This window comes from Oncorhynchus mykiss, chromosome 8 (assembly GCF_013265735.2).
Source record: "Oncorhynchus mykiss isolate Arlee chromosome 8, USDA_OmykA_1.1, whole genome shotgun sequence".
In the NCBI taxonomy this organism is placed as follows: domain Eukaryota; kingdom Metazoa; phylum Chordata; class Actinopteri; order Salmoniformes; family Salmonidae; genus Oncorhynchus; species Oncorhynchus mykiss.
In genome coordinates this window covers 19,918,242-19,938,049 of record NC_048572.1, presented here as the reverse complement: position 1 = coordinate 19,938,049, position 19,808 = coordinate 19,918,242, and the positions used below count along the sequence as shown (strand labels likewise).

At 41.2% G+C, this 19,808-nt stretch overlaps 1 protein-coding gene, 2 long non-coding RNA genes and 1 pseudogene across 5 annotated transcripts; 2 read left to right on the top strand and 2 right to left on the bottom strand.

The window, feature by feature from the left end:
• Nucleotides 1–257: 257 nt before the first annotated feature.
• On the bottom strand, nt 258–5,617 carry LOC101268947 (interleukin-20 receptor subunit alpha). Of its 3 annotated transcripts, none has more exons than XM_036984975.1 (7): nt 5,524–5,617; nt 3,607–3,739; nt 2,957–3,162; nt 2,667–2,842; nt 2,300–2,444; nt 1,816–1,955; nt 258–1,729 (listed from the first exon to the last, which is right to left on the bottom strand). In XM_036984975.1, exons 3-7 carry the CDS (start codon nt 3,147–3,149, stop codon nt 719–721), a joined length of 1,665 nt encoding a protein of 554 aa, XP_036840870.1. In that variant the 5' UTR covers nt 3,150–3,162; nt 3,607–3,739; nt 5,524–5,617; the 3' UTR covers nt 258–718. The 3 variants fall into 3 exon arrangements, with proteins under 3 accessions (XP_036840870.1, XP_021467513.2, XP_021467514.2); XM_021611838.2 differs by lacking the exon at nt 5,524–5,617 and adding an exon at nt 5,351–5,517; XM_021611839.2 differs by lacking the exon at nt 5,524–5,617 and adding an exon at nt 5,351–5,517 and having other exon boundaries at nt 2,300–2,360.
• A 155-nt stretch (nt 5,618–5,772) lies between these two features.
• LOC110529557 lies at nt 5,773–7,798 on the top strand. Its single transcript, XR_002474410.2, has 3 exons — nt 5,773–6,134; nt 6,880–6,908; nt 7,002–7,798. It is a non-coding gene; the product is annotated as an uncharacterized LOC110529557 (long non-coding RNA).
• A 4-nt stretch (nt 7,799–7,802) lies between these two features.
• LOC118965499 lies at nt 7,803–10,298 on the bottom strand. Its single transcript, XR_005052829.1, has 2 exons — nt 9,193–10,298; nt 7,803–8,370 (listed from the first exon to the last, which is right to left on the bottom strand). It is a non-coding gene; the product is annotated as an uncharacterized LOC118965499 (long non-coding RNA).
• A 1,340-nt stretch (nt 10,299–11,638) lies between these two features.
• LOC110529204 overlaps nt 11,639–19,808 on the top strand; it is a 33,145-nt pseudogene continuing 24,975 nt past the window's right edge.

Below are 19,808 nucleotides of genomic sequence, written 5' to 3'. Positions count from 1 at the left end.
AGCATATGTGGGAACTCCTTCAAGACTGTTGGAAAAGCATTCCAGGTGAAGCTGGTTGAGAGAATGCAAAGCTGTCATCAAGGCAAAGGGTGGCTACTTTGAAGAATGTAAAATATATCTTGATTAACAATTCTTTGGTTACTACAAGATTCCCTATGTGTTATTGCATAGTTTTGATGTCTTCACTGTTTTTCTACAATATAGAAAATTGTCAAAATAAAGAAAAACCCTTGAATGAGTAGGTGTGTCCAAAAGTTTGACAGGTACTGTATATATCCTTTATTTGCATTGTCTTCATAGTTTAGTGTGTGGTTATAAACCTTTACGGCAACACTCCCCCTGCTTGTTAATCATCATGAGGTAAAGTGGCATTGCATGTGCCTTCATATAAATTTTGAATTCAATTGTAAAAAAAAAAGCTATCTGGCAATACATCAATCGTGATAAGTTAGTAGAAAAGTATGGATAAAAGGTACAAAGTAAACAAAACCTCAAAAATAAATTAGTTGCAATCACATTGCTGAAGCATTTACAAAGCATTTTGGATTAGTTAAAAAGATGTCCTTCATTTGATTTGGCAACTGAATCAAATGGTACAAACAGCAATCTGAATTATTCTTCCACATACGGTAAACAAACTTTTTTGCTGTAATAATGTGTGTCCAATAGGTTAACTGTCTGATAGGTTAAGTGTCCAATAGGTTAACTGTCTGATAGGTTAGTCCTCCATGTTGATCTGTAGACTCCAGACATTCTGTAGTTTAGTCAGGTCACTCTCACCCTCACTCTCCTCTGAGGATTGTCTCACTAACACACTGGGTAAGATCTCCAACTGCTCTGACTCCCTGTCCTTCCTTGCTCCCTCCACTTCTGGAATAGGCTTGGAGAGCAAAGGCATCTGGAGGATCCCTGTTGTAGGGCTCCAGTCAACACAGTTACCACCACCTAATCCATCCTCTTCCTCAGACTCCTGTGGAAACAGAGCTTGCCTCTGGCTTCTGTACAGGTTGACCTGGGCTAGCAGCAGGGGCTGATTATCCCTCCTGTTAGACCGCGTCTGGTACTTTGTTGGCACCATCTGCTGCTTTGGGGCTGCTCCCACGAAGCCGTAGTCTGAGGGGTAACTTTGGGGCTCTTCAGCTTTGTCTCCCCACAGGTCCCCCTCAGTGGTCTCTCTGACAGAGACGTGCTGTGGTGCGTAGGGACCCATTTGATCAGGCTCTTTGTAACTTGTGCTCTCCACCCCCAGCTTTATATCAGACAGCAGTGGCATTCTAAAGAGCCCTGTCTTGGGGTCCATGTCTAAACACATCCCAGTCAAAACATTCTCTACAGGCTCCTGTGAACCTGGTGCACATCTCTGTGCTATGTACGGGTTGACCTGGCTGAGACGCAGGGGCCGGGTTTTCTCAATGTCAGATGCCTCACTTTCTCTTACTTCCGGCATCGCTGGGGCCGCTCCAACGAAGCCGTAGTCTAGATGCTCTGGTTGGGCCTCATCGAATTCATCTTCGCATGATCCCTCCTTTGGAGGTTCTATGCCAGGGGCTTGCTGGGAAGTGTAGGGTAGTTCGAGCTCCCACTCTGTTTGGTGGATCAGGGTAGGGATGTTGTTAGGCTTTATGGCTATCAACTCCATGGGCTTGGCAATGTTGACCAGTACCACATTCACTGTCACAGTATGCTCAGGACAGAAAGTCTGCGGTGGGTTCTGAACGTCCAATATTTCCTGTAAGAGCAAAAAGGGTGACATCTTAGTAAATTGCACTTCGTAGCCATTGTTGAAGGCTTCTATTAGTCTCATATTATTCTTACCAGGAAAGGGGGACTTTTCTGTTTATTACCACAGACAAAGTAGTAGAAAAGGCATCCGGCCAGGATCAGCATGAAAAGGCAGATAACTGATGGTACAATGGCTCCCATCAGCATCAGTAGCAGCTGATCGTAGAAGGGATCTGTAAAGACAGAGTGGTAGGGTCGAGATCAAACAAGAGATCTATACAGTGTACAGCCATCATAGGAAGAGAAAAGTCTATAGGTTACAGCTGAGAACATACACACACACACACACCTTCGAATTCAACAAAATTCCTTCTCTACCAGGAAGAGAAAATGCACTCTGGGAAATACCTAAAGTCTCCTGTCACATTTACCGGTAGAGAGAACAATTCTTGGAATGCTTTTGCGATTTACCAAAACCTGTTGGGCAGGTTAATCCTGACAGACATCCATGCATGTAATAAACATTTTCAAAAACACTACACACTAGGCCATTGGATTAACTCAAGTCGTATTTTACCCTTTGGGGTTGTTAGGCACTGCCATTCAGAGGCATGCCAAGGTATAGGAAGTGACAGGACCTGGGAATTAGCAGAGAAACAATACTGGGTTTCATAGGAAAGCAACCCATATTCAAAGGATCTGTTTTCCACAGTGAAGTGATGCTAAAAGACAAAATGAATACAGAAAGTTAAAATACACAAAATAGAACTAACACTCGTAAAAAATCAGCATTATAAAATAATTACGATTATATAAAATATAGAATTGTCTATTATAATATATTAATGCAGCAATTTGCACTGATTAAAGTCCCTATAGGGAGTCCTATATATTATGTCATTTAATTATTTACACAGTGTTACAGTAACCAACATAACACCAACCGTTTTGTTGCTTCTGTTGTCGTACACAGAGAGGTTGTATGTCATCTGAGGGTATATTTTCAACAAGGAGTACTCTTTTGTCATGTTTCCAGTCTTCCATCTCATTGGACCCTTCAGCTTGACAGTAACACTATTCTCCTTCAGCACAAGTTTTACAAGTGGAGGTCCAAAGGTTGCTGTTGGGGAGGATAAACATTTCATATCCTTCTCTGATTTTATTTTGAAGTGGTTCGCTATCGCTCCTAATTCATAGATAAGGAAAATTATATTTGAAGAGGATCTCAACTTACTGTCAGCTTTGGGGTCAAACCTCTTTTCCGTGAATGCCCATTTGGAGGATAGGTTTGTGCCCACAGCCTTGACTCTGGCAAAGTAGCCTTCATCCAGGTCAGTGGTCTCATTGGATAGATCACACTGGGTCTGAGGGATGTCTCTGCACTGGTTCTTCACCCTCCAGCGCACCTGTGTCGCCCCACTATCCATTCTGTCACCATAACTAGGAGACGACAAATAAACACATCATGAGATGTTTCCTTAAATCCATGGATCATGGGTATTTATTTACAATTATAAACTGGGTGGTTCGAGCCCTGAATGCTAATTGTCTGAAAGCTGTGGCATATCAGACCGTATACCACGGGTATGGCAAAACTTTGATTTATACTGCTCTAATTACGTTGGTGACCAGTTTATAATAGCAATAAGGCACCTCCGTGTTTGTTGTTTATTGCCAATATACCACAGCTAGGGGTTGTATACAGGCACTCCGTGTTGTGTCATGCGTAAGAACAGCCCTTAGCCGTGGTATATTGGCTGTATACCACACCCCCTCTGCCCTTATTGCTTAACTAGTTAATGGAAATAGTCTCTCGTGACGAAATTGAGGGGCTGATTTGGTTCTGGGTACCAAGATTATGGAAATGTATAAAAGTGTCCTTACATTGCATACTCCACTGTGTAATGTGTGTCATTTGGTGTGTCTTTCCCAGGATGCCACTTTGCAATGTTCCTCAGGTTCACAGAGTTAAAATGAACTCCTTCAGGACATCCTACACTGGACCCATGTGAGACAACTAGGAAATCAGAAACAGCAGAAAGTAGATGATCAACTGCCAAGGGCATTACGAATTGTCAACTTGAGACACTTTACACTTTATAGAGAGCATCACTAAACAATTCTAAAATGAAATAAGATTTTTAAGAGAATGAAATTACATCCTTTTTCCTTAACATAATGTAGAATGTCTTAAAGTTCTAGTTGAAGAGAAACAGTGTATAGAACAACAACAGGATGTTGATGTGATTAAGGTTGAGAGATAAGATATTTCATAAGCCCTCACAAAGAAACGCTTATTTTCCCCACTGCACGAGACCACATTTGTTTCCTGTGTGTTTCAGAATACCACATGTGCTCAGTTAAACATGTCTTTCAAGGACCTCTCATGATTATATTAACCATATTAACCCTATTTATTGCATCATAAATGCTTGTTTGTTTTTCTGTAAGCTTTGCCAACATACTTTTTGTTGTGATCAATGCCTCAACAAAGCATTAAGTGTTATATATGTCACTACTCAACTCTGTAACTCTATATTTTTTTTGATATAGCACATACTATGTAAGGTAGGTGGAAAATACAGTAGAGGGAGTGAAAACAAAAGTAAACCAAAGTAAATGCCACCCACATACGTGTTGCAGTTGGCTACAGCTGAAGGTGTGTTTGGGCGAGTTTTAAAATGACACAAAATTATTACATTGGTTAAGCATGCTTAACCCCCAATAGGGTGAAAGGTAGCCTAGCAGTTAGAGTACTGGGCCAGTAACTGAAAAGTCACTGGTTTGAATACCTGAGCCGACAAGGTGAAACATTTGTCGATGTTCCCTTGAACCCTAATTTGCACCATAGGCGCTGTACTACTATGGCTGACCCTGTAAAACAACAAATTTCACATGTACTTGTGTAGGAATTTCTAAAGAAGCATATTTGATTGGTTTTGAACATATTTTGTTTTTATATATATTCCAAAAAGTTTTATTTTGTTGCCTCAGGGCAACGTTGGGTAGTTAGGGTACTTTTCAGGGTGCCCTAACTACCCTTTTAACATGATGTTAAAAGATGGCCTTGGTCAATGTTTTTGCCAACATATCCACTGACATTGACAAGCAATTGAGCAGTTAAGATCATACCCTCTGATAGTGAGGACAGTGAGCTTAAGGACAGTGACAGCAAAGAAGAATAGACCCCAGAATCAGGTTTGAGAGGCAGTGAAAATTACTAGTTTATGTCCAACTTGTATTTTTTTTATGAATATTTGTTTCTACTATATTTCACTTAATAAATGTTCTGAAAATATTTTTTGTATCCTTATGGGACAGCATTATGCCATAAATGTCTGGGTGTGGGGGGGTAAACGTTTTTTATTTTATTATTATTGATGGGAAAATGGGAATCTTAAATTATATACAACATATATCCTCCAAATTGATCTACAACAGCTGAACAATGACAGCTGAACTATTCCTATAGCTTGACGGAAAATAATATTAGCAAAATATTGAGATTAAGACATAAACTTGCCCGTTCAATATGTGATAAGATGTAAACTGCACTAGATACCACAATAGTAAACATTTTCCTTGTAATTACTGATTATGAGACGCAGCCAATGAAAACGAAGCCTACCTGGCGTCCATAGATAAATAATCAAGAGATATTTGATCATTCTTTCCCGTAGTATTGGTAAAACAAATATATACTCTTAAGCTCATGGACATTTCAACCAATCGGCTACAGTAAATTATTCCGTTCGAGGATCTCCTTCAGTGTCTTTTATGTTGCTATTTGCTTTACTTTACCTTGGTCAGGTAGCGTAGGAGTCAATACTCACGTGAAATGGGCGGAGTTATTTACAGTAAGCAAGGAGGAATTTAGTGAACACGCGTCTGTTAATAACGTCAGAACAACTTTGGCCGGGTATGGTAAGATAGCGCTCCGTAAGCCACGCCCCAGTGGGCAGAGCTAGGCATGTTGGACTGTGACACGCAACAAACTGGCCTTGCCGAAACCTCCCCCTCCTTATATTTTCCTTCATTTTGTCACTAGGGTCAAATACTTTGTGGCACACATCAGAGTCAAATACTTGCTAGAGAACAAACTACACTCCAGGATAGGCAACCGAAATTAATAATGAATGTATGTGTGTTATATTAAACATAGAGGAGGGATTGACAGCTTCCTTGAAGGACACAAATAAAAAATGCATTCTGCTACTAAGGTCAGTGAAAACTGACAACGGAGTGAAAAGCAGAAATCTCAACTAGCAAGCAAGTCGCAGCAATGAAGAATTGTGTGCGCGTCCACCCAAAGGGAGGGAGAATTCTGTCGGGGGAGATTTTCGGTACAACACCTGTTACCTTCAGACAAATTCCCTGGGTCGAAGAGTAAAACGGAGAACACCATCGTGTTCGTAAGAGTCTCCCCTTTCCATAGATTTTAATACGATAAAATATCTAATTTTATGAGAAACGGCGGAGAATGGGTGGTTCTGTGTAGCCTAGTTATGATAATATAGGCTATTTGAGACCAATGCATTGCAGTTAATTTCGTCTTTGACCTAATAAGTCAAATATCTTTGAGTGTATTTGAGTAGTAAACAGGTAAACAACAACGAGTCCTAGACAGTTTGCAATAGAACATACCAGAGGGGGGCATTGTTTACTAGGCTACTTAAATGATTGGGAACATCTGGTTACCAGCAGTGTTCAGAACACATTGAGTTTATGACAAAACAGATCAGAGGACACCTTTTCACACAGATATGTATTTATAGCAGTGAATGTCATGTATTTCTAAGTAGCAGCCATATCAGGCAGGGAAACTAATTGTTCACAGTTTGATAGAACATTCCAATTTTACAGCTTGACGGTGGCACTCTTTAGCCTACCTGCATTGTTAGGATGTTCAAGTGATCACAACAAAACTACTTATTGGGCTCAAATAGAGATATCATTTTTCTTTGAAAAAAATAGGTCTGGCTGAGAAAAGAAGATTCAGTTTTCTGCCTGAGTGTGGCTCCGATTACAGCAATTTTCTGGATTATCTCGTGACCAGAACAAAACTACCTATTTTACTAGAGAGTGAAATAAATGGTGTTTCTTTGAAGAGATGGGCCTGGCTGACATTAACTGTTTTCTCACCTTGTTCTCCTTAAGGTGATCCATGGTTGTTGGTTATTTACCAGGTAAGAAGAAGTGAAAATTAAACAAGGACTGAAGCAATATACACCTTATTTTACATAACTAGAGATTGAAATAAATGTTGTTTCTTTGAAAAGGAGGGCCTGGCTGACATGGTAATGCAGTAAAGGAAAGGATCCACAGACACACAGGCTGATTATCTTCCTGCACATCTCTTTATTTACCATGCTGGCTGCCATGGTTAACACAAACGCAGGACATTGAATGCTACCTGAATTGGCTCAGGAAAGTATCATAAGTAGGCCTACAGTATCACAGAGAGGTCGAACAGGTGTGTGCTAGTTAGATTATCCAGGTTCCACAGCAACACTATTGACTATTCTCTACCTCCAGTGCATGCTCTCACTAACACTCATATTTTCTCTGTCTCCCCTTCCAGAGGGCCTGAGGCTCTGGGACCGTGACTGAGGACACCCTGGCCTGACACCTCGACATGCCTGGCCCAATTCAAGCTGGCCACACTACCTCCTACCTGCCTGTTACCATGACGACTTTGTGAAAAGCGATCTGACCTTAGGGTCTTGAATGCATGCTTTTATACGGCCTATATCTTTGTATTACAGCAGTCAAATAGAGTATTGAAAACTGGAAGTGTGACTTCTTTCCCTAATGATTTCCTATGGCTGAGGTATTGTGTTAGTAATCAGGTATTCCATACCAAGGCTAGAGCCTGAATGACAACACCAGACACAAATGCAATGCAACTAATTAATCTCATTGTTAAATGACTGTTCAGCCTGTTGAATATTCCATTAAGGAAAATATGGATTTGTTGGCTGAATTAAGGTTTTATTAAAACTTCAAAAAGGTCACACACACACAATAGGGTACGTTTATAAAATAAAGTAATTGACAAGAAAAGTAATTTACAACATCAATTATTGTCACCGCCTCTCCCTTTATTTTGCTTAACTGGGGGAATGGGAGAAATGGTTTACAGTAGGCAGGGTAGTGCTCAACAAGCAGAATGCATCCCAAATGACACCCTGTTTGCCTGTATAATGCATTACTTTTGACCAGAGCCCTATGAACCCAGGTCAAAATTAGTGCACTGTGTATTGGGAAAATGGTGCCATTTGGGAGACATTCCATCTGTTGATGAAGCCACCTAAAAATCAATGGCTGCATACCAATTATCCATCCCTCGCCTAATGGATTGGTGTAAGCATTAGCTTGAGCCTCTTTACGCCATTGTTAAATGGACATGCAGCCAAAGTTAATGGTCACACACCTTTGAATCATTAGTTTAAAAAAAAGGTGTTATATAAACTAGCAAGTAATTGACACAAGTAGTGGGTAAGACATTGGATCCAGAGCTGTATAAGTTAATTATGGACTTTAAAGTAACAGACAGGAAGCATGTAGAGGGGAGCCAGGTGGGATTGGGCAAGGCACATCCAGGTGTCAGGCCAGGGTGTCCTCAATCACGGTCCAAGTGCCTCAGCCCTTCCGGAAAGAGAGACGGAGAAAAATAAAAGTTAATAGTTAGTGAGAGAATGGCTAAAACTATAGTACACACCACATGCACTGGGGTAGAGAACAATCAAGTGTTGCTGTGGACACTGGATAATCTGACTAACACACACACCCGTTTGACCTCTATGTGTCACTGTAGGCCTGTTTATGTTACCCTGTCTGATTCAATTCCGGTAGCATTCAATGTCCTGCGTTTGTGTTAACCATGGCAGCCAGCATTGTAAATAAAGAGACACACAGACAGATAATCAGTCTCTGTCTCTGTGGGTCCCATCCCATTAATGTATTTTTCATTTCAGCCAGGCCTATGTTTTCAAAGAAATACCATTTAATTCAATCTCGAGTTGAGTAAAATAAGTTGTTTGGTTGTTAACCAAATAACACAGAAAATTGCAGTAAACAGCCCCACACTTAGACAGAAAGAGCAATGTACTTTTCTCAGCCAGGCCCATCTTTTCAAAGAAAACAATAGAATTCTATCTTTGAGCTAAATAAGTAGTTGTGATCACAAGAAACTCCTAACAGTTCAGGTAAAGAGCGCCAGTCAGGCAGAACATTTGCACATAAATATGAGTTAAAAGTCTCTCCTAGATTTAGGACAGACACTTCAAAAACTTGTTTAAGATTAATTTCTTTATTTGATTGTCCTTTTTGCCATTTATGAATGTATTAGTCAATGCATACACTGGTCTCAAATATATTAGCATAACTAGGCTACACAGAACCAAGGCTGACGCATTGTAAAATTAGATACTTATCATATTGAAACGTGTCCCAGTCCAAAATGCCTACCCTTGCCCACTGGGGCGTGACTTACAGAGCGCTCTTTGAAATAAGCGCTCCGTATTGTCGTATTCCACCGGATCGAGTTCTCATCACGCCGGTTGTAAAAGCACACAATAACCCTACAATTATTGCCTAATTAAAGCACTGGACTATTCTGACTGGGTAACAAAGGTTATGTGATAACTTCTGTGAATTGTTATATGATAATTAAATGTTTTACAGAAGATTCTACAAGATCTGTGTAAACGTTTGTAATAACTTTAGTTTTGTAGGGCACCATAACATTAACCGTTTGTCAGGCCCACAACATTCTTGAGACGGTAGTGCAGTCATTAATGTACTTGATTGCCTGATTGAAGACTGGTTTGACTGATGTGAATAATTTATCAGACTGTCAAAAGAGCACCAATGGCACCACTCGATTTGAAGCGCTTGATTTTTTACATTATTATGAAAAAGTACGTTTAATTTATTTTAACTAGACGAGACATTAAATGCAGCGGTCTCATTCATATCATTTCAGAAACGTCCCTGGTCTCATTGAACCGTAGATCGTATTTTTATATTAGATGAAATTACTCTACAGATGTGGAACAATTTACTTTTGATTGTGCTACATCGGTTTGTTTTTAAGGCTGTACAAACGTCCGGTCAACTATAATTAACTACAGATGATGACAGTTATACAAATATTTGCCTTAGCAAAGACAGTACAGTTTAGAAATTCCGTGGCCGTTGCATCCAACGGCAATCCATGCTCCGTGAATGGAGCAAAGTGATTTTGCGATTTCTGAAATTATTTCGTGATGTTACTTTTCATCGTTGAAACATGGCGATTTCATGGAAACCCAGCTCCAGCGTATATTTAAGCAATAAAGCACGCGGGGAAGTGGTATATGGCCAATATACCACGGCTAAGGGCTGTTCTTGGGCACGACGTATCGCAGAGTATATTTTTGCCATTACATTTACTTTTGATAATTAAGTATTAAAACCAAATGATGACATTTTACTAAAGTAGTATTTTTCTGGGTGACTCACTTTTACTTGAGTCATTTTCTATGAAGGTATCTTAACTTTTACCCAGGGATGACAATTGGGTAGTTTTTCCACCACTTCCATAGTCTGAGTTACTCCTTGGCTAATGAAAAACACGCCATAGATTTGTCAACTAACCTGGGGTGTATTCATTACGCCGATTCTTCAAGGTGATGTAGGGCGGCAGGCAGCCTAGCCGTTAGACCAGTAACCGAAACATCTCTGGTTCGAATACCCGAGCCGACACCGTGAAAAATCTGTTGATTTTCTTTTGAGCAAGGCATTTAACCCTAATTTGCTCCAGGGGCACAGCACAGTAATACTATGACTGACCTAGTAAAACATTTTACTGCACCCATCTGGTAAATGTGACAATACAACATTTGTATTTAGTTTTTATTTGATAAAACTTGTGTTCTTAAGCAGAAGTTGTAGTTCATTTAATTCACAAATTGTATGGTTTCAACAGTTGCCATTCTAATCTGAATAGTCTGCAAATTGCCTACACATCAGACAGGTTTAGACATTTTTGCAAATGTATTAAATATACAAGTACATGCTTATGAATTATTTTGGCAATTATTTGATTGCAAAAGTGACCAATCTGGTGATATAGTCCAGCTTCTCTGGGATCAGGGCTTTCTTTGGCAGTGGTGTTTTCATGTCATGCTCTATTTTTTTTGTGTGTGTTCTGTTGTAACCAACTTTTCTGAGACTCCCATTTGGGCCAAGTGACTTTAGTGATGTTGGTGTGAGACAGTGTTTGGGGTGAGAGGGAAGAGAACTTTGAATGAAGCAGTCAATGAGGCCAGTCAAGTGCCACCTTTTTTTAAATGAACTATATTTCTGAATCCACTAGTGGCTGATCTCACTTGTGGGAAGTGCAGGTCAGTGTTGGAACCCCCCCACCCAACGTCAAGCAAATTCCCTGTATTGACAATTACTGAATTTTACACCCCTCTGACATCGCTCTCTCTGGGCCCTCCCCCCACACATCCGGTAATCGAGGACCAGCTGGTGTACCTGGCGGTGTACACCATGGAGCGCTCTGAGACGTAGGAGCAGTTTACGACGGCAGCACCAGCCAGCTCCGGTGGCAGCACCTCTCCAGCCAGCTTATTTTCTTTGTGCTCTTCCAGTTCAAAGCTTCCCACACATGGTGCTCTCGTTTCACCAGAAGGTGGGATGGTGTTGATTGGAACAGAAACTCATTTATAGATGTGGACACAGTCAATTGTCCTATTATCTTTAACACTTGTTCTTGCTTAATTTTTTACCATTAGCGGATGAATAAGCACTTCTGTTCCACACAGTTAGTGTGTGAGACAGAGACCGTAAGACAGACCATGTCTAAAATGTGTGTTGCACCTCAGCTGGCCGGCCGAGGCCTGATCAAAAGCAGAGACCACCTGATATGGGTCCTCCAGTTAATCTCTGGCAGACTCAGAAGAACGCCCAGGCAGACTTCCTCCCTGTCATGAAGCTGTTCGACCTGCTCTACCCAGAGAAAGAGGTGTGTGTGTGTGTCAATGACTGTATATATGAATGGACAAAGCCATGGGTCACGTGACTACATCCGTTTCTATGTGACTCAGTGCACTGAAGCCAAATAAAGTTGATTAAGATATTATTATGGACTTTATTATGGCCTCCTGAGTGGTGCAGAGGTCTAAGGCACTGCATCGCAGTGCTTGAGGCATCACTACAGACCCTGGTTTGATCCCAGGCTGTGTCACAGCCAGCCATGACCGGGAGACCCATGAGGCGGCGCACAATTGTCCCAGCATTGTCCGGGTTAGGGGAGGGTTTGGCCGGCCGGGATGTCCTTGTCCGGTCGTCCTCTAGCAACTCCTTGTGGCGGGCCGGCGCCTGCAAGTTGACTTCTGTCGCCAGCTGGACAGTGTTTCCTCTAACACATTGGTGCGACTGACTTCCGCGTTAAGCATGCAATGTGACTTTGCAGGGTTGTGTTTTGGAGGACACATGGCTCTCGACCTTCGCCTCTACGAGTCCGTAGGGGAGTTGCAGCGATGGGACAAGACTATTGTCTTGTCCAACTACCAATTGGGGAGAAAAGGGAGAACGAGTACCAAAAAAATAAATAAAATATTATTAAGATGGAGACATAACATAGCAGATTGAGCTACTCCAGGAAGTGACGTTGCAGGCTATCTCGGTGCTGCCCCCTCTCATTGAGTATCTCAAGCTGAAGGCCGACCGGGGTACTGCAGGCTGCCATGAACAACTAAATTGTCCTTCCTTCTTCTGTGTGCGATTTATAAAATTATCGGTTCAAGGTCATACATCTGGTGTATTAGAATCAATTATTTTCTTGAAAAAAATATTTGACACACAAAGATTGCAATTTTTCCATTCCTAATAATGGGGATCCTGTTTTCTGCAAACCAGGCCTGCAGTACCACCTTGAACTTCCGTGGCTTCAATGAGAAAGGCCAGTCATTCTCCCCTGGTATGTGTATGTCTACCGGTGTAAAGGTTAGCATGCTCACTGTATCTAGAGGGGAGATCATGGAGTAGGACTATACAGTAGCATTGCCCCCTGTGTATCTGTGTGATAGCTCAATAGAGAGACTGTGCTGCCATCAGAGCTCTGAGGGCCTGTTATTTCAGTTTCCTCCATCTGTCTGAACAGCCCTGCAGGAACCCTTACTTTGAGCCTAACTACATCTGGAGCTGCCGTATCCAAGGGGACGTAATTAAGGCATCTGCAGCCACATCTCCATCAATTAACTCCCAGACAAATCTTGCATTAGCATGCAAATACTGAATCTGTGTACTAACGCTGCACTAACACACACACTCATGTTGACTCGTACAGCTTATCCCGGAGCTAAGTGGTTATTTATTAGCTTTTGACCAATGATGATACAGCAAATTGTGAACAAATGAGTAACGTGTTTCAATGAGATAATGCATTATAATAGTCCGGTTCTAAAGCTATTTACTTGGTGTCTACTTTGTTTACAAGACATTGTTATGAATTTAGGATTTATTGAAGACGATTTATTGGTATTGCTAAAGACATTGTGTTGTGTGTATTTCGACAGTGCATCCGGGTGCCGAACATCAGCAAGCCCCAGTCGACCAACGCCAGATCCCACTCCCTCAAGCTGCACCATGAGTAAGAGACTGTCTCCTCCACCTTATAGAACAATAGGCCCTTAATACCAGCTCTTATCTGTCATGCTGTCTACTAGGAAGCTCAGATGGATACACTTACATGTAAGGTGTCCACATGCTTCCCATCCGAAACAGTTCGGAACAGTTCATGCATACATTATGATGACATTTTGGTCTTCGGCAAGGGTATTTCCAGCTGTTAGTGCACACCAAAAAAATTTCTCAAGACAACCGGAAGTCGGTAGTCTGTGGCCGAAGTCTACGCGCCGTCGCTGGTGATTGGTCAACAGAATGGATTCTTCAATTAAGTCTTTGTCTCATTCAGCGAGAGATTAATCGTTTTCATGCACACTTTTTAACTTGAGAAATACTGCAACAAACATCTTAATGTAAAATTGTGCGATTAAGATCGACAAAACGTCAAAATTAATGAGATTTCTTGATTAATTATGACTATTTTCAGGAAGTATGCTGTAATTGTTTTTCAAGCTAAAGTTTTTTAAAGGGAGCATGCGAGCACACTCGTTCGGTAGGCGCCAGCTGAACCAGAAGCATGCAGAAGGCTTTAGGCAGTCAGTCTAAAAGTATTACAGTCGTCAGTGGTCACCAACGTGTAGTGTAACTCAGATGCATGATTTTTGATCCCTTGAGTTTGAGATAAAAGCAACATCTCAAATCTGTGATTCAATTGCATTTAAAAAAAGACTTGCCTCACATTGAACTCTACCTGTCCTTGTGTGTTTAGGTTTCTCCAGCAGAGCCTGACGAACAAGTCCCTGGGGATGACGGATTATAAAAATCGCCTTGCTGTGTAATGCCTACTCCACTAACGCAGAGTGCTTCACTCTGCCCATGGACATGCTGGTGGAGACTATTGCAACGGCAACATGCGCATAACCTTACCTGGCACCAACTGTACCGCATCAGGCTCCATCACACCACTACCCATGAATCCCCTGGACTCTCACTGTCCACACCAGGATGAGGTGAGCTATACTTACCATAGAGATAGATACCAAATATCTCTATTGTGTAACGGGATTCTTCCATCAAAGGAGAGGAGGACCAAAACGCAGCCTGGTTATAATTAATGTTTTTTTTAATAAGAAAAACTATACATGAATAAACTACAAGCACCATGAAACCCCAAAACAGTCCCATGTGGTACTGACACAGGAGACAAATACCCAAAGAATATGGCTGCCTAAATATGGTTCCCAATCAGAGACAACGATAAACACCTGCCTCTGATTGAGAACCACTCCAGGCAACCATATACTTTCCTAGACAACTCTACTAAACACAACCCCATAAATCTAATAAACCCCTAGACAAGACAAGACACATAAATCACCCATGTCACACCCTGGCCTAACCAAAATAATAAAGAAAACACAGAATACTAAAGCCAGGGCGTGACATATTGTCCCTACAACCACTACTACTGTTCTGCTCACAGGATAATACAGCAACATAAACAGTAATGATTAATTTACTCTGAACAAAAATAAACGCAACATGTAAAATGTTGGTCCCATGTTTCATGAGCTGAAATAGAAGATCCCACAGATATTCCATATGCACAAAAAGCATATTTCTCAAAAATGTTATGCACAAATTTGTTTACATCCTTGTTAGTGAGATTTTCTCCTTTACCAAGATAACCCATCCACCTGACAGGTGTGGCATTTCAAGAACCTGATTAAACAGCATGATCATTGCGCTGGGGACAATAAAAGGACACTAAAATGTGCAGTTTTGTCACACAACACAATGCCACAGATGTCTCAAGTTTTGAGGGAGTGTGCAATTGGCATGCTGACTGCAGGAATGTCCACTAGAGCTGTTTCCATAAGCCGCCTCCGACGTCATTTCAGAGAATTTGACAGTAGGTTCAACTGCAGACCATGTGTAACCAGGCCAGTCCAGGACCTCCACATCGGACTTCTTCACCTGCGGGATTGTCTGAGACCAGCCACCCGGACAGCTGAGTAAGCTGTGGGTTTGCACAACCAAAGAATTTCTGCATAAACGGTCAGAAACCGTCTCAGGGAAGCTCATCTGCGTGACCATTGTCCTCACCAGGGTATTGACCTGACTGCAGTTTGGCGTCGTAACATCTTACTTAATTTACAAAAATATAAATGCAACATGTAAAGTGTTGGTCCCATGTTTTTTGAGCTGAAATAAAATATCCCAGAAATGTTTCATACGAACAAAAAGCGTGTTCCTCTCAAATTTTGTGCAGAAATTTGTTTACATTCCCGTTAGTGAGCATTTCTCCTTTTGAGATGAATATCTGTATTCCCAGTCATGTGAAATCCATAAATTAGTGCCTAATGAATTTATTTCAATTCACTGATTTCCTTACATGAACTGTAACTCAGTAAAATTGTTGCATGTTGCGTTTATTTGTGGTCAGTGTAGTTAGAGCTCTTAATAGGGGTTATTGAAGTAAAAATGGAATATCCTCAGCCTACGAGAGAGGCTTACAGGAAGACTTGAGGAGGCGTCCTATGATGTTTTAAATTAAGTAAAAAAATACCCTGCTTGAAATGCTGTGGTAAAAATAATCTCCTTAAAAATAGTCATTTGGATCCTTGTCGTGTTTTTTTTAATGACATGCCATGTCAATTTATTCACATTAATACTGTCCTGTTTAAAACGGAATGAGGTTTAAATAATGAGTTTATATCTAAACATAACATGTAAATGTCGTCATTTCACCTAAATCAGTTCAGCGTAGCCCAATGTGTAAGAAATTCAATTTCTCTGTGCTACATCACAAAAAACAGATGAGCATGTTGAAGCGTGACGTCTTCCTCCCTCTCTTGTTGATCACTGTTGTATTTTCCCTGCTGTTAGTTGCCATTTAGAACTGAGGAAAGAAGGTGGTGGTGGTGAGTTTAAACAACATATATCCATTTCAACCTAAAAGCTATTTTTACAGAGATGAGTGGGCTCTTCTTTAAGTCATGAAAAATACGCTCTGGTGGCTTTGCAGAGGATTCAGTGCTTATTGATTTTACAAAAAAAAGCCATCTGCAATTTCTAAGCCAATAATGCCTTGAACATTTAGCTGTTTTCTGCAAAACCAACACTTGCATATGCAGTATTCTGACAATTTAGTGATCAAAGCCTTTTAAAAAAAGGTAAGCAAATACTCAATCATTTAAAAAAATCTGACTAAATGTCCCGTCTAATTTCACTCCAGCCTCATCAACAGCATCGCCACCCGAGTGATCAAGTTTGCCCACGCCAAGTCCAGCATTGCCCTGGCCCCAGTCCTGGTGGAGAACTACAGCCCTCTGCTGGTCTACATGGAGATAGAGTCCCTGGGCATCAAGGGATTCATCAGTAAGTCCTAGGCTGTGTTCAGCAGGGTACAACGTTGTGGAACGTTCAAATAAAACATTATGTAGAACAAGTATGCCTTTCACTGTAGAAAAAGAAGTCACGTCAGATCTAGCGCGGACATTTGGGTCTGCTATGTTTAAGCTTCATTTATACAGCACATTTCAGACATGGAATGCAATGCACTTTGCTTTACTGGAAAAAATAACAAAACAATGAAAATAAAAGCTGAAATATTTACCACACCACAAACCTAAGATACAAAACAAAAGAATGACAAACTGAATAACTAAAAACCATCCTAGGGAAAAGCAAAGCTAAAAATATGTTTTAAGATCTCTTTTAAATATGTCCACAGTCCAAAAAGTTAGACTTTTGACTCATCTGTCCATAGAGCATTCTTCGAAGAGTCTTCCAGGTGCTTTTTGGCAAACTTGCGTCAACTTTTTAGACGAGATTGGTCCGATTATGTCTGGACGAAAACCAAACACTGCATTCCACAGTAAGAACCTCATACCAATGGTCAAGCATGGTGGTGGTAATGTGATGGTTTGGGAATGCTTTGCTGCCTCGGGACCTGGAAGACTTGTCTTAATAGAAGGAACCATGAATTATGCTCTGTATCAGAGAATTCTACAGGATAATGTCAGGCCATCTGTCTATGAGCTGAAGCTGAAGCACAGCTGGGTCATGCACCAAGACAATGATCCAAAACACACAATCAAATCTACATGAAAATGGTTAAAAAGCAACACATTTCAAGTTTTAGAATGGCCTAGTCAAAGTCCAGATCTAATCCCATTTGAGATGTTGTGGCAAGACTTGAAAGAGCAGTTCATGCTTGAAAACCCACAAATGTCACTGAGTTTAAGCAGTTCTGCATGCAAAGGTGGGCCAAAAGTCCTCCACAGTGATGTGAGAGACTGATCAACAACTACAGGAAACATTTGGTTGCTGTCATTGCAGCTGAATGTGGCACAACTAGTTATTGAGTGTAAGGGGGCAATTACTTTTTCACACAGGGGAATTGGGAGTTGCATAACTTTTATTTTATAATTAATTTAAGTATACATTTATTTTGTTATTTGTTATCTCAGGTTCCCTTTATCTAATATTAGGTTTTGGTTTAAGATCTGATAACATAAAGAAAATCAGTAAGGGGGCAAATACTTTCTCACAGCACTGCATTTGGAAAGTATTCAGTATCCTTGACCTTTTCTACATTTTGTTATGTTACAGGCTTATTGTTTTTCCTCCTCAATCCACACACAATACCCATAATTACAAGCAAAAACAGGTTTAAAAAAACTGAAATCACATTTACATAAGTATTCAGACCCTTTACTCAGTAGTTTGTTGAAGCACCTTTGGCAGCGATTACAGCATCGAGTCTTCTTGGGTATGACGCTACAAGCTTGGCACACGTATATTTGGGGAGTTTCTCCCATTCTTCTCTACAGATCCTCTCAAGCTCTGCCAGATTGGATAGGGAGCGTTGCTGCACAGCTATTTTCAGGTCTCTCCAGAGATGTTAGATAGTGTTCAAGTCCGGGCTCTGGCTGTGCCACTCAAGGACATTCAGAGACTTGCTCCGAAGACACGCAAGTGTTGTCTTGGCTGTGTGCTTAGGGTCATTGTCCTTTTGGAAGGTGAACCTTCGCCCAAGTGTGAGGTCCTGAGTACACTGGAGCAGGTTCATCAAAGATCTCTCTGTACTTTTCTACGTTCATCTTTGCCTCGATCCTGACTAGTTTCACAGTCCCTGCCTCTGAAAAACATCCCCACAGCACAGTGCTGCATGGTGGTGCTTCACCATAGGGATGGTGCCAGGATTCGAACAGACGTGACGCTTGGCATTCAGGCCAAAGAGTTCAATCTTGGTTTCATCAGACCAGAGAATCTTGCTTCTCATAGTCTGACAGTCCTTTAGGTGCGTATTGGCAAACTCCAAGCTGGCTGCCATGTGCCTTTACTGAGGAGTGGCTTCTGTCTGACCACTCTACCATAAAGGCCTGATTGGTGGTGTCACGCCCTGACCATGGTTTACTTTGTATTTTCTATGTTTTGATTGGTCAGGGTGTGATCTGAGTGGGTATTCTATGTTTCATGTCTTGTTTGTCTATTTCTATGTTCAGCCTGATATGGTTCTCAGTCAGAGGCAGGTGTTCGTCATTGTCTCTGATTGGGAACCATATTTAGGTAGCCTGGGTTTCACTGTGTGTTTGTGGGTGATTGTTCCTGTCCTTAGTGTTAGTTTGCACCAGTTTAGGCTGTTTCGGTTTTCATTACGTTTATTATTTTGCACTGTTTGTATTTAGATTCGTGTTGCTATAGTCAATAAACATGGATCGTAATCTACACGCCGCATTTTGGTCCGACTCTCCTTCACATACAGAAAACCGTGACAGGTGGAGTGCCGCAGAGATGGTTGTCCTTCTGGAAGGTTCTCCCATCTCTACTGAGGAACTCTACAGCTCTGTCAGAGTGACCATCGGGTTCTCGGTCACCTCCCTGACCAAGGCCCTTCTTCCTTGGTTGCTCAGTTTGGCCTGGGGGGAATGATGTAAGCCACTGTGTTCCACTGGGATTGTCAATGCTACAGAAAGTTGTTGCTACCCTTCCCCAGATCTGTGCCTCGACACAATCCTGTCTCAGAGCTCTACGGACAATTCCTTTGATCTTATGGTTTTTGTTCTGACATGTACTGTCAACTGTGGTACCTTATATAGGCAGGTGTGTGCCTTTCCAAATCATGTCCAATCAATTGAATCAACCAAAGGTGGACTCCAATCAAATTGTAGAAACATCAAGGATGATCCATGGAAACAGGATGCACCTGAGTGCAATTTCGAGTCTCATAGTAAAGGATCTGAATACTTATGTAAAGAAGGTATCTGTATAGAACAAGTATACATTTGCAAGAAATTTGAAAAACCTGTTTTCGCTTTGTAATTATGGGGTACTGTGTGTAGATTGAGGATTTGTTTAAAATTTAATCAATTTTAGAGTAAGGCTGTAACGTAACAAAATATGGAAAACGTTTCCGAAGACACTGTATGTACAGTATGCATACACACATCAAATAGGCT